Source organism: Chionomys nivalis, chromosome 12 (assembly GCF_950005125.1).
Source record: "Chionomys nivalis chromosome 12, mChiNiv1.1, whole genome shotgun sequence".
In the NCBI taxonomy this organism is placed as follows: Eukaryota; Metazoa; Chordata; class Mammalia; order Rodentia; family Cricetidae; genus Chionomys; species Chionomys nivalis.
Window position 1 is genome coordinate 43,385,373 of NC_080097.1, and position 14,384 is coordinate 43,399,756.

At 44.6% G+C, this 14,384-nt stretch overlaps 1 protein-coding gene across 3 annotated transcripts in view; it reads left to right on the top strand.

The window, feature by feature from the left end:
- Slc39a14 (solute carrier family 39 member 14) overlaps positions 1–3,675 on the top strand; it is a 45,981-nt gene extending 42,306 nt beyond the window's left edge. For all 3 annotated transcript variants that reach the window (XM_057786341.1, XM_057786340.1, XM_057786342.1), the window contains one exon: positions 476–3,675. In XM_057786341.1, the coding sequence (XP_057642324.1) occupies positions 476–622 (147 nt within the window). In that variant the 3' untranslated portion in view covers positions 623–3,675. The remainder of the gene's footprint in view (positions 1–475) is intronic.
- Positions 3,676–14,384: the final 10,709 nt, after the last annotated feature.

Consider the following 14,384-nt stretch of genomic DNA (forward strand, 5'->3'; position numbering starts at 1 on the left):
AATCATTATTGAGACATTATATGTATGTGATACATATATATTATACACACGCAAACACGTACAAACTGCTGTGTCCATTTAGTGGTGCTATGTGTATTATGAGCATTTGATATCCGATTAGAGGGCTCATCCCTGGGGAAGTCTGATTCTCCCTCCCTGAGTATTCATTGTCTATAATTCTTCATCTATGGGGGCTTTTGAGGTTTCCCCCAATCCATGCTGACATAGCCATTGGTGTTGGCATTGTTCAGGTCTTGTTTCTGACAAGCCACATTGTCAAGCTACAGGGAACAGCCAAAGATAATGCCCCCAATGACTTAACTTCCTCCAAAGAAGTCATCAGAACCTTAAATACCACCACCAGAAATTGGGGTGTGGGAGTGGGGTGGAGTCGAACCATAACTTGTTCCAGTCAGCGCCATTGGTAAGATGACAGCAGAAACCGTAACTCTCGCGTTTTTCTCTCCTTTCTCAGTTCCCGGAGATGAACGAGGTCTGCCAAGAGGACGAAAGGAAGAACAGCTTCTTGGTCCCCTTTGTCATCCAGAATCTTGGCCTCCTGACTGGCTTCTCCATCATGCTGGTCCTCACGATGTATTCAGGGCAGATTCAGATTGGGTAGGACCCTGCCGGTGGAGAGCCAGTGGCATTGCACATCGGACTCTGGGCCTTATGTCCCTGGCCTGAGGACTCTGCATCCATGAGCATCATGGGTGAGGCAGTTCTTTACAAACTGGCACACACTGCCCGCCTACATTCAGATGTCAGCTGTTTCAAAACGTCCTGCCCTGGGACTCTCTAGGTAGTGCCTCAAACCGTCTCCCCGACCCTTTTCACAGATGATTCCGGAACTGAAATGCCTCGTGTAGGACACGCCTCTCTTCCTTCTGATCACCCTCATCTGTCTCTTTCTCTTGGAGGAAGCACTGAGAGATGTTGAATCTTTTACAATGTAAAAACAAAGCCAATGGTCATGGTGTGGTTAGAAATATTAGGGTGATTTCCAACTCTGGAGCCCGTGATTCTGAATGTGTGTACCCTGGGCTTGAAGTCAGTCCATCTTGACATGGGTTCTCATGTTTTTACAGAGAAAGGTCAGAAGATAGGAATCCCGTTTGTTCTCAGTCTGTGCAGTTAACTGTTCTCTAAAAGAGACTGGCATGCTGAGCAGACGAGGCAGGGGTTCACCTTGAGGGACAAGGAGAACTGTCTCCTTGGTGCTCTCTGGTCCCCTCTAGGATGCTGCATGCTGGAGTGTGCAGCGTCTATGTCACAGAGTCAGCCAGGCGAGCCACTGTGGATGCCCTCTGGAGTGGCACAAGGTCTGCACCAAACCCATTCATTTTGCCCTGATTTTCACACACACCTTCTTGGCTTCCTTTTCTAGATACTGTTTAGATGCCTCACTAGAAGCACATTTAAGGTGTTCGCATTAGAGGGGAAACTGCACATTTAATCTCCCCTGGTCTAGATTCCTGCCAAGTAGAACCTGGCCCAGTATCGGGACGCAGTTGTTTATGCCTTATTGTGACAAAGGTAACCGGAAATGGAGTCCGTGCTGGCCAAACTTAGGACTTGCTAATTGCAGAAATAATAGTTGTATACCGAGGAACTCCGGACCTTGAGGTCAAACCTTCAGGTCAGGGCTGCAGACGTCTCTGCTGCCAATGGGTTTTAAAGGGCACACTGTCTAGCTCCCACTTCCTCCCTGGCCCCAGATTAATCCTGAATTGAATTGAGTGTAAACTGCTTTCTTTTACCCCAGGAAAACGGATGGTTCTGCTTGTCATTTCACGCCACAGGCCAGCCTCAGACACTGTGGAGCCCTCTCCTCAGAACTCTGGCTTCCAGGGGAGCTAATCTCCAGGTTCACTAAGTGAATTAATTTATTATTATCATATTGATAACGTGGATTCCTTAGCCACTTTGGGGAGCCACTCTCTCCCGGAGCCTTTCTTAGTGGTGCCCACCGTCACAGCCCAGGGGCCATTGCTCACATGACTGACAGTACTGGTTCATTGCCAACGCCTGAGTCTTTCTGTTCTTACCGTAGGAAAACTGTCCATTAAAAACAGCATGTATATATATATATATATATATATATATATATATATATATATGAACACATATGTGTGTATGAACATATGTATGAACATATATATATATACACACATTTCCTCTTCTTGGGGAAACATGCTTGAAACCAGGAATCCTGACAACATAACTGGGAAACGTAGAGATTTGCTGGGCGTCTCTCCTGCTCTTGAGAAGAGACAAGAGGAAGCTTCAGCAGTTAAGGTTCTAGATTGAATGTCAGGACCAAGTCCTGGTAGGATTAGGGTCCACTTTTACCAAAGAACCAATTCCTTCAATGTCATAATCTAATATTTTATGTTATTGTCGCCGTCATTGCTGTTGCTGCTTGAAGACGAGTCTCTGTCTTTTCTGTTTTATTTTTCCAACAACTGCTATCCGGAGCTGACAGAAACTGACAAAGTCTAAGCCTGAGCAGGGTGTGGTGGCTCACACCTGTGATCTCAGAGCACTTAGGAGGCGAGTTTTACACCAACCCGGGCTTCATAGTGTATTGCAGGCCATTCTGGGCTATGTAGTGAGATCTTGTGTCAGCAAGACAAAAGGAAGATAAAAACATAAAACTTAATCCTATTTTATGTGTGGGCGGAGGGTGTGGCTCAGTAGCAGAACTTTTGCCTAGTGTGTGTGTGACACCCTGAATTTCATTCCCAGCACCACCACCCCCAAAAAAGATTGAAAGATTCTGCTTTGCTTAGTTCATGTTTGTGTGTTATAATTTAATCTTAGACTCCCCTCTAGATGCTGATATTCCTTGAGTACCCCTCACGCTGAAGGAGGACGGTGGCTTAGTTTGTTTAGAAGAGCTTAAAAATAGAGCCTTACACGTGAGAGAGAGTGCTTGCCCTGCAGCGTCACAGGAACTCGAGAACTTTTCTTGTGCAAACAGCTGACTTTAAAGGGAAATCCTGAGCCTCTTCAGAGCAGAAGGCCGCATCCCTCAGACTCAGGTGGGGCATGGTGGGGGTTGCTCCAGGCCAGCTGATGATCAGTTGCTGTTGGCAGCAGATTTGCCCGGCATTTTAAGTTGTGCCCACTGAACTTTTTTTGACTTTCAAATATTGAACTTGCTGTTTTAAGCGTTTGTGCATATTAGAAGTCCAAGGGGTGGCGAGTTGTTTAGCGGATTTTCCCCCACTGGCCTTATTGCCCGTAGCTTTCCGCCTCCTGCTAAGGCTAGCAAGGAAAGTGTTTGTCACACCCTTAGAGGGCTCTGTCACCTCACACCTCATCCCTGACCGTACCTTCTGTCACCCAACCCTCCCCCCAATATTTAGTGTCTGGTGTCAGCAAGGGGAGCATTCTTCAGTCACCCTTCACCCTGGGTTTAAGCAGCTTCTCTGTTTGGATCGCCTCGGATCCAGTTTTAATGAGTCCTCTTCCAAAGAGACGCAGATAAGCTGGGTGACTTTTGCAAAAAGAAAGAGGATTTTATTCGAAGTTCCCTCGACAGTTACATCACAGTATTTTTTTAAAAAAATAACTCAGGTGTTATGAGAAGAATTAGAAAATAAAATAACTTATGTCATGTGGACTGTAAGTGTTTTATTTGTAAGATTCTATAAATAAAGCTATATTCTGTAAGAAATGGTGAGAGTCCCAAGCGTGGTCTTTGGCCTGAAGATCTGGGGTGTAATGAAAGATCTTTGACACAAGGTGGCGCCCTTGTGTTGCTGATTTACAAAGGGTTCTTTTGCCAGGTCTGGCTTACATTTTGGCTATGGGAATTTAGAAGGGACTTTGTATGTCATATGATGCACTTATTTTAAAAATTATTGACTGCCAGGTGGTGGTGATGGTGCACACCTTTAATCCCAGCACTCAGGAGGCAGGGGCAGGTGTATCTCTGAGTTCAAGGCCAGCCTGGTCTACAGAGTGAGGGCTGTTACATAAAGAAACCCTCCCCTGCTAGTCTGTCGTGTCCCCCCTCCCCCCGAAAAAAAAAGATTCACCTGGGCCAAGTGTGTAGCTCAGGAATGAAGCACTTAGCTGTGGATGAGTCCTTGGGAAGAGTAAGGACTGTATAGAGTTTTGTCTAGAGCTCCACTTAACGTTGCTTTTTCTCTACCTGCATTGTTGTGTATGTGTGTTTGAGTGGGCGTGTTCATGCATTCCTGGGCGTGTGTGCTGGTGTTAGTTCTCTCCTACTGTGTGGTTTCTGGGGATTAAACTCACCAGGCCTGATGACAAACAACCTTACCCACTGAGCCATCTTGACTCTTTTTAAAAAGCAAGGAGCTGTTTTTCTGGATAATTACTCTGTGTAGGTCAGGGGGCACTGTTTAAATGTCACACTGCTCTGGTTTAGGATGGGACGCCTCGGGGGACTCGTAGGATGATGGTCACAGAGATCTCATCATAGTCTGCTGAGGAATAAATCTTATAGTGTAAAGGGGCTGGAAAGATGGCTCAGCAGTTAAGAGCACTAGCTACTCTTCCAGAGGCCCTGGGTTCAGTTCCCAGCAACCACATGACAGCTCACAAAGTCTAAATGCAGTTTCAGGGGATCTTACCCTACACCCTCACACAGATATACATACAGGCATGTATGTATGCATCAATACACACAAAATAAAAGTAAATAAATCGTTTTTAAAAATCTTACAGTGTGAATTGTCATGAGTTCTTAGCAGTATCCAGAGTATCTGAGTCAGCTCTTTAACAAGTGGAACCCTCTTTTTCCTGACACCTTAGGATTTTAGCCAGTGCCTGTCCGAGGTTTGTTCTGGGCTCATTGGGTTGCTGTAGCTGACCTTGCCTGAGGCAAAACAGCATTTTTCTGAGCTTAGTAGGGCTCTCCAAAACCACCCATCCTGGGACGACATCTACAAATCATATTGGTCTTTAATTTTTTTCCTGCGTGTTTGGGTGTTTTGTCTACATTTACATGTGTATCTCTTGCATGCCCAGTGCCTGAGGGTTGGCAGCATCAGATTCCCTGGGACCCAAGTAGCAAAGGGTTGTGAGCCTCCTGGGTCTTTGGGAAGTGCATCCAGTGCTCTTAACTCTCCAACTCGTGTTGGCCATTTCACTCGCAGTTATCCGCTACCCATCCACTACCCATCCGCTACCCATCCACTACCCATCCGCTACCCATCCACTACCCATCCACTACCCATCCGCTACCCATCCACTACCCATCCGCTACCCATCCGCTACCCATCCGCTACCCATCCGCTGGTGCTGTCACAGAGGCTGTTGGCCACAGCGCTGGCATCTACCCCTTCTCTGAGACTCTTCCTCCAGGTGCTCTTACTACTTCCCCAGGCTGGCTTTGGTTTCCCTCTTTGCATCGCTCATTTCTAGGACTGTGTTATTGATTGAAGTTAGCACACCACACTCCTGGGTGGAGGCTTCAGTTGCTTTCTGATACATAAGCACCTATTATGCAGAAGGAACGAATGAGAGGACCAAATGATACATCTGCGAGTTCAGGGTTCTCTTTTTCCTTTCAGCAGCGCGGTCGCGTTTCTGAGCGGTGGTTTGGCTTTCTCCTCATCTGGCCCACGTTCATTTAGAAACATACTTGAAAGAGGTGAGATTACAGCATGGAAGACAATATGATGGCACAGCAGTAAACAGGCTTTAAGATGATTAAAGCTGTCAGTGGAAACCTCTCTTTGTAATACTCTTAGCCAGCTAAGCCCCTTGGGGGAGGGGAGGAAATGCCCTAAAACTGGAAGTGTCTTCTAAAGTAATTAATTAGGCTTCCTCCCTCATTGCTGCTTTTCTAGTCAGTGATACTTCGATCTGATTTGAGGAGAATCCATTCTGAGAAATAGCAAAGATACTCTATGAGGACACATTGGAAAAACAAAATACCTGTCTGTTTTAAAGAGCATGTACTTTGTGGTCTAGCTTAGGCTACACATGCTCCTGAAGACTGAGACTGCAGGCTGATCCGTATAATACCCACTGGAATTCAATTGTTTAATTCTTCTGGAATACACTGAGTTACATGCAACCTGTGTCTTCTAGACATGCACACACACACACACACACACACACACACACACGTATGTATGTAATTATTTGTGCCCGTGAGATGACTCAGAAGGAAAAGGGCATGCCTCTCTCCACACCTGATGACCTGAGCTAGGACCCTTGCACCCACATGATGGAAGGAGAGAAACAACCCCCAGAACATAATCCCCTGACCTCCACAAAAGTGCTATGGCATATGTGAGTTCCCCCCACCCAAGTAAATAACAATCTGGGACATCCAGGCCAGGATCCAGGTTTGTTTCCCAGCATCCACGAGGTGGTTCTCAGTCATTTGTGATTCCGTTTTCAAAGGCTCTGACCCCCTCTTCTGGATTTTGCAGGCACCAAGCACCAGGCATATATGTGCTGCACATGCATACAAGCAAGCAAGAACACTCCTGCATACAGATAAAATTTTAAGTAGTTTTAGAAGATTTTTATGTAGAGGGGTTTTGCACATGTACATGCAGATGCTCTCGGAGGCCACAAGAGGGCATCATCCCCTGGAGCTGGAGTTGGTTGTGAGCTGCTAGAAACTGAGGGTCCTTTTCAAGAGCAGAACACTCTCCATCCCCTAGCCACTTCCAAAGAAATTGTGTGTGTGTATGTATGTATGTTTGTGTTGTGTGTGTGTGTGTTTGTAAAAACAGCAGCAGTTGGGAAAGATGCAAAGGCCCTTACCAGAACTACCCGCCCTGTGTTTTCTTTCACATCAGAGCCTCTTCTCACCAATTGCCTTCTCCAGGTTCACTGGGAAGGAAGTGAGTTAACAGACTATTCTGGTATAACTGCAATCTCTGACCTTGGCAGCAGGTAGGCGGCCAGGATGGTTGTCACATCAGTTACAGTTAAGGGATAACTAGAAGTGTTCTGACCCTGGTAATCATAAGCCAAGAAGCACTTCTCTCCCTAGTCTCTGGGGTTTACTTCTGTGCCTGCGATTTGTATTAGATACTCCAGACACTGTGGTTTGGAACAAACTGGGTCCACCTGGATTTTCACAAACGCATCAGGTCGTCTCAGTGGAGGCCTCTGGCAAATCTTCTGCAGAAGTCATTGTAAATAAGATGTTTTCTCTTAAAATATGTATTTTTCTGGGGGCATATGTAGTACAGGCTGTGATTCCAGCATTGCAGCATTTGGGAGGTGGAGGAGGAGGATCAGCAATTATGATAGGGAGATAGTGAGTTTGATTGGGGCGGGTGTCATTAATTATAGATGCTAATAGGGAAGAAAAAATCTTTTTGATCATGTCTTCCCCCAAATTCTTTCAAGTGCCCTGCAACTGTCTTTTTTTTTATTAGTCTCTACTCATTGTACAAGACAGTGGATTTCATTGAAACACTTTGACACATGCATGTAATGTGTGCTTTGATCATGTCTGTCTTCTCTGTTGCTCCCTGTACCTTAAGGTTCACAAACCAGACGCTGTGGTCTGTTGGTGTCCTATACACAAGGCCCAAGGCACAGTGCATAACATAAGGCCGAGTAGTGTGTGCTTCGGGTTGGTTTTGGCTGGCTAGATCTGGTCCCTCTTATTCTGAAAATGAGTGAACAGTGAAGGACTGGGATTTAGATTTTACTTTCCTAGGAATGATGATGGTTTATTTATTTGGTATTTTTTTAGTTTTTTTTTTTTGTGTGTGTGTGTGTGTGTGGTGTATACACATGTGTGTGTGTTGGGGGGGTCATGAATCCCTGCACGAGTACAGAGGCCCAAAGAGAACATCACAGTCAACCTTATTTTCTTAAGATGGCCTCCATTATTGAACCTGGAGCCTGGAGTGGGGCTGGCAGCCAGCAATCCCAGTGACCCCCTCCTGCCCCACCTCCTCCTCCTGAGGTTACAGGCACATCTTGCAACCCTGGCTGTTTACTAGGGTGCTAGGGGTTCAAACTCGGATCCTCACACTGGGTGTCAGGGAAGGGTCCAGAAAAGAGGACAGTTGACTTGAATCGTAGCTCCATAAAAGCCTAGGAGAAGGATGTTCCAGGCTAAAGGGCTAGCGAAGCAGGAAGTGGGATAGGGAGATGTACAAGAAGCCCACGCTGCCCTGACTGTAACAACCCCCAGAGGGAAGTCGATGTCAGAAGGAAGAGCTGCCATCTGAGACTTTGAAGCCAAAATGGCAAATCTGCTTTATGCTGTTAGAAATATCTGCAGACGTAAAAAGGGACTGCTATGGGCTGGCAGACTACAGTGTAGGAAGGAAAAGGGTCCAGGAGATCTGACACCCTCACACAACACACAAATGCACATTTTTTTAAAAAAAAAAAAAATCGCCAGAAATGCTTGTTTTATTAGCTTCTACAGTGTTCCTCATTCTTTGGCCTGCTAAGGCTTAGCTGAGATTCATGGCTTCACTTACATGGAAACTGAGGCCAGGTTAGTTTTACAGGGCAGTAGAAACAGTGACTCCTTGTGCTTTGGTGAAATTGAAGGAGTTCATAATCATTTATTTCTTAGAGGGAGGTCATTAATTAAGATTCATACAGTGATTAGGGAGTTCCTAGGGGAATTCTCCAAGTCTCACAAGCCCTGAGGTGGAAACCTAAATGTAAGGTAATTAGTAGAAATCCAGAGAAACCTGAATCCCTTTTGGTTTTTGGAAATGAGGTTTCAATGTGCAGCTTGGTCTGCTCTCAGGCTCTTTTTCCCCTTTCTTTTTGTTCCTTCTTTTCTTTACTTTTTGTTTTGTTTTGTTTTGTTTTTTTGCTTTTCGAGACAGGGTTTCTCTGTAGCTTTGGTGCCTGTCCTGGAACTAGCTCTTGTAGACCAGGCTGGCCTCGAACTCACAGAGATCCGCCTTCCTCTGCCTCCCGAGTGCTGGGATTAAAGGCATGCGCCACCACTGCCTGGCTCTTTTCTTTACTTTTTAAGACAGAATTTAGTGTAGCCTAGGCTGGACTTCTCGACACGTACCTGGGGGTGGTCTTGAACTCCTGATCCTCCTGTCTCCTTTTCCAAAGCTGTAGCATGCATACTCACTATACCCAGCTCTGGTGTTGACCTCCTGACTTCCCTGCTTCAGCCTGTAGGGCAGTAGTTCCCAGTCTTCCTAATGCTTCACCCCTTTAATACAGCGCCTCATCTTGTGGTTAGCCCCCCCCCCAGCATAAAATTATTCCGTCGCTACTTCCTAACTGTAATTCTGCTACGGTTATGAATCATAATGTAGGATATCTGATGCTCAACCCCTGTGGAAAGGTCATTTGACTTCTAAGGGTCTCGACCCATAGGTTGAGAACCACTGCTCTAGGTGCTGGGCCTGCAGGCAGGCATCACCACGAACAACTGAATGCTAACCTTGGTCATTTCAAATGTATTTGTCAATTTTGTCCCAGGCGGAAAGTAGTTAAGAAAGAGACACGGGTGGCTGGGAGCTCAATGAATCTTCTACTTATTTGTCTGAGGCAGGATCTCACTGTGTGGCTCAGGCTGTCCTAAAACTCACAGTCTTCCTGTTTCCATGTGCTGGAAATAAAAGCTCTTGCATTGATTTGTTTTTGTTGTGTGATTTGAGACAGGACTGTTCTTGAACTCATGATGTGGCTGACACTGGCCTTATGCTCGTCCCTTGTCTTCCTGTCTCGGTCATCCAGTGCTGGGATTATATCACAGTGTTTACAAGTGCTCTAGCACCGAGATCGCCCTCAGCCCTCTTTTTACTTTTAGTTTTGAAACATTGTCCCATTGAGTTGTCCAAGCTATCCTTTAACTACTCTGTAGCCCAAGCCAACTCTGAGCTTTCTAGTTTGCCGGAACTTCCCAAGTAGCTGGGATTTCAGGCCTGTACTCCCAGGCCTGTCCCTGTAATGTTTTTGTTTTTGTTTCGTTTTTAACTCTTTTGGTTCTTTGCTGGATGTCACCCAACTTCAAAAAAAAAAAAAAATCACATGAAGGCTTTCTTATGAATGTCAGGCCTCAGCTTGACTTGTTTCTAGCCAGCTTTTTTTTTTTTTTTTTTAAATTTAAATTATCCCTACTTTTTGCCTCTGGGATTTTACCTTTCCCTATTTCTGTATACCTTTCTTTACTTCTTACTTCATCACTTGCTGTGTAGCTGGGTGGCTGGCCCCTGGAATCCTCTTCTTCTTTTCTCATTCTATTATTCTCTCCCCAGATTTCTCTTATTTATTTTCTCTTCCTGCCAGCCCCGCTTATCCTTTCTCCTGCCTTGCTATCGGCTATGAACAGTTCTTTATTAGACCTCAGGTGTTTTAGACAGGCAAAGCAACACAGCTTCACAGAGTTAAACAAATACAGCATAAAAGAATGTGACACATCTTTCCATCATTAAAGAAATAGTCTACAGCATAAACAAATGTAACACATCTTAAGATGATATTCCACAACAGGTCCCATTCTTACATTTTAGCACTTTACATATTTTTATTTTTCTTCTTCTTTTGTGTGCATATGGTGTGCATATGTGATAGAGGAGGGTATGTATGTGTTACTTTCATTGGTTAATAAAGAAACTGCCTTGGCCCTTTGATAGGGCAGAAAATTATGTGGGCTGAGTAGACAGGACAGAATGCTGGGAAGAAGGGAAGTGAAGCAGACGCCATGAAGCTCCAACCCAAGATGGATGGACATAGGCTAGAATCTTCCCGGTAAGCCACCACAACTTGTGGTGCTACACACATTAATAGAACTGGGTTAATCAAGATGTGAGAATTAGCCGATAAGAGGCTAGAACTAACCGGCCAGGCAGTGTTTAAAAGAATACAATTTGTGTGTTGTTATTTCAGGTATAAAGCTAGCCATGCAGGAGTTGGGTGGGATGAAAAGCAGGCCTGCTAGTCCCATCACTATAAGCTAGCCAGGCAGCCGGGAGCTTGGTGGCAGGAATGCAGCCCGCAGCTCCTTCTACGTGTGTGTGTGTGTGTGTGTGTGTGGTGTATACAATGAATGTGTACTTGTGGGTACCAAAGGAAGATATTCAGTGCCTTCCTTTATCGCTCCCCACTTTCTTGTCTCCCTCTGAACGGGATCTTGCCTGCCATTTGGGCTAGGCCAGCAGGTTGGTGAAGTCCCAGGATTTCCTGTCTCCACCCTTCAGTATTGGAGTTATAGGGACATGTAGCATGCCCAGCTTTTGTATGTGGGGGCTAGGAATTCAAACTCAGGTCCTCATTCTTGCATAGCAAATTCTCTGAACCATTGAGGTATCTCCCCAACCCTTTACTTCATTGATTTGAGTTTTGTTGTTTTTGAGAGAAGCTCTCACCATGTAGCCTTGGCTGACCTAGAGTTTGCTGTGTAGATGAGCCTCACACTTACGGCAATTCTTCTCTTCACCTCTCAAGTGCTGGGATCACAGCTGCACATGGTCATGACTAAAAATATTATGAATCGTTTGGCCTTGGCCCTTTTCCACACTTGTATTGCGGTGCAGTGCTGTTTTTTTTTAAAACAGGAAATTATTTATCCTGACAGATAATATGCAAATACATTCTTGTTTTATGCCTTTTAATTATGTTTGTCTTTTTCAAGTAGTCAAACATAGTAATCTTTTATTACTTTAATTACTTTTGTGTTTAGGAAATCCTTATCTGAAACCACTGAGTTGTTTTTATGTGTGTGTGTGTGTGTGTGTGTGTGAATCAAATCTAGGATCGCCTGCATGGTAGGCAACCACTGAACCACATCCTTAGTTCTATTGTTTGTTTTCAGGGCACTCTGGCTCCAACTCCGGTCTTGTAATACTAGTCAAATACTCTTCTACTGACTTTGTTTTGTTCTTTTTTTCCCTACTTGAGACTGGATCTCTTGGAGCCAAGGCTACCTTCAACCTTGCTAAGTATTTAGAATGACCTTGAACTCCTGGTGCTTGCCTGAGTGCTAAGACTACAGGTGTGCACCACCACATCTGGTGGAACTGAGTTTATTTTGTTTGTTTTGTTTCTGTTTTTGTTTTTTTCCAGATAGGGTGTTTCTCTGGGTAGCCCTGGCAGTCCTGCAACTCATTCTGTAGACAAGGCTGGCCTTGAACTCACAGAGGTCCACCTGCTTCTGCCTCCCAAGTGCCAGGATTAAAGGTGTGCACCACCACTGCACCACTAAGTTTATTTAGAGCTGATCAATGTGCACATGGAAGGAAGAGGTGTCAGCATCTACTGGCATTCATTAGGACTAGATTCTACATGCAGGATAATTTCTTAATTTTATTTAAATTCTTTTTTCTTTCATATACTTCATGTAATCACTCCCTCCCTTATTAAAACAAGGAGGAATTTATATCATGTTCAAATTATATTTCAATGTTTAAAACTGACACACAAATCTTCTTGGGGGCTGGGGAAGAAGCACAGTTGGTGGTGTACTTAATTAACACACACAAAGCTCTGGGTTCCATTCCAGTCATATAAACTTGGTGGTGGCACAAGCAAACTGTGTGGGTGGCACACCCAGCACTAGAAAGTAGAGACAGGTAGGTCGGAAATTTAAGGTCAGGACTTTGAGATGCACAGTGGATAAGACTTTGAGATGCACAGTGGATAAGTCATGTGCTAGCAAACTTGATGACCCAAGTTCAACTCCCAGGACCAACACTAAGGAAAGAGAGAACCAACTCCTGCAAGTTAGCCTCTGACTTCCAGATGTGTGCAGGGAAGCTTGAACGTACAATTACATATACACAATAAGTAAGTGCAACGCAAAATAGTAATGAAATGGATTTAAAAAGAAGTCCATGGTCTAAAGAGATGGCTTGGGACTGGAGAGATGGTTAGTGGTTAAGAATGTGTATTGCAGGCTGGAGCATGCAGGCATACATGCAGACAGAACACTGTATAGTGTCCAACATCTCTGGTCTCTGCACGCAATGGCACATACAAATAATTTAAAAAATGATGATGAGATAAATCTTTCAAATAAAATTATAAGGTTATCCTCAGCAATATGGTGAGTTTGAGGTCACACTGGGATAATGAAACCCTGCTTCAAAACAAAAACAATAAAGAGAAGAAATAAAACAGTTGTTTTCTTAAAACAATACTTGATTTTTCTGTGTGATAAGCTCTCTGATTGTCTTAGGGTTCTACTGCTGTGAAGAAACACCATGACCACAACAACTCTTACAAAGGAAAACATTTAACTGGGGCTGGCTTACAGTTTCAGTGGTTTAGTCCATTATCATCATGGTGGGAAGCATGGTGGCATGCAGGCAGACATGGTATTGGAGAGGTAGCTAGAGTTCTACATCTGGATTGGCAGATAGAAGGAAGAGGAAGAGCCCACTGGGCCTTGTTTGAGCATTTGAATCCTCAAAGTCCACCCCAGTGACTCACTCCAACAAAGCCACATTTACTGCAACCAAGAACTGTGACCAGGACATGAAGGTTAAATAAAACCTTTCCTCACCAAGTTGCTTTTGGTCATGATGATTTTTCTTGTTGTTTGTTTGTTTTTGAGACAGGGTTTCTCTGTGTAGCCCTAGCTGTCCTGGAACTAGCTCTGTAGACCAGGCTGGCCTCGAACTCACAGAGATCCTCCTGCCTCTGCCTCCCTAGTGCTGGCATTAAGGTTGTGTTCCACCACACCGACTTACTTACGTGGGTCTTAAATTAGAGCCATCTCCATGGCATCAAAACTAAGCACCCAGAAGGTGGAGGCAGAAGGATTAGAATGTTTATCGTGTAGTACCTTCCACAGTAGACACTCAAGATGGAGACTGTCTCCTGTGTTTAGATTGGTCTTATGTGAGATGCTCAGTGTTTGCTGATGTGAGGAATAGCAAAGCTACCCTCCTTTTAAAATAATTTCTTATGCTCATCTACACAGAGGCTGGGTGAAATCTCTGTGAGTTCAAGGCCAGCCTGGTCTACAGAATGAGTTCTAGGACAGCCTGGGCTATGCAGAGAAACCTTGTCCCAAAAACCAACAAAAGATCTAAGTAGTTGATTAATTTTCCCATGGCTATTATTGAATAATCTATCATTTCCCTTTGATTCTAGCAATCCTGTGAAGCTAGCATCTGCTATGCTTCGGAGTCTGCGTGACAGAGGGATGGCACTCTGATTGCTTCTTTAATGGAGAACTTTCTTAAAATATCTCCACTGTCCTCACTGTGGAAGCCTGAAGCCAGGTTCTGAAAAAACAAAGCCACGTTCTATTTATTCCCCAAAGTACTCCTGTCTGAAGTGTGCCTGACTGTGAAAGAGCTTTGGTCAAATCTTCAAGAGACAATGCAGGGTCTGATTCTAGTTCATATCTCCAGACCGCCTTTCCGTGTGTAAGTCTGGGTTAGGGGAGACTTAAGCCTTTACCTTCCAATCTCTTAGCAAGAAGCTGTCGGTAG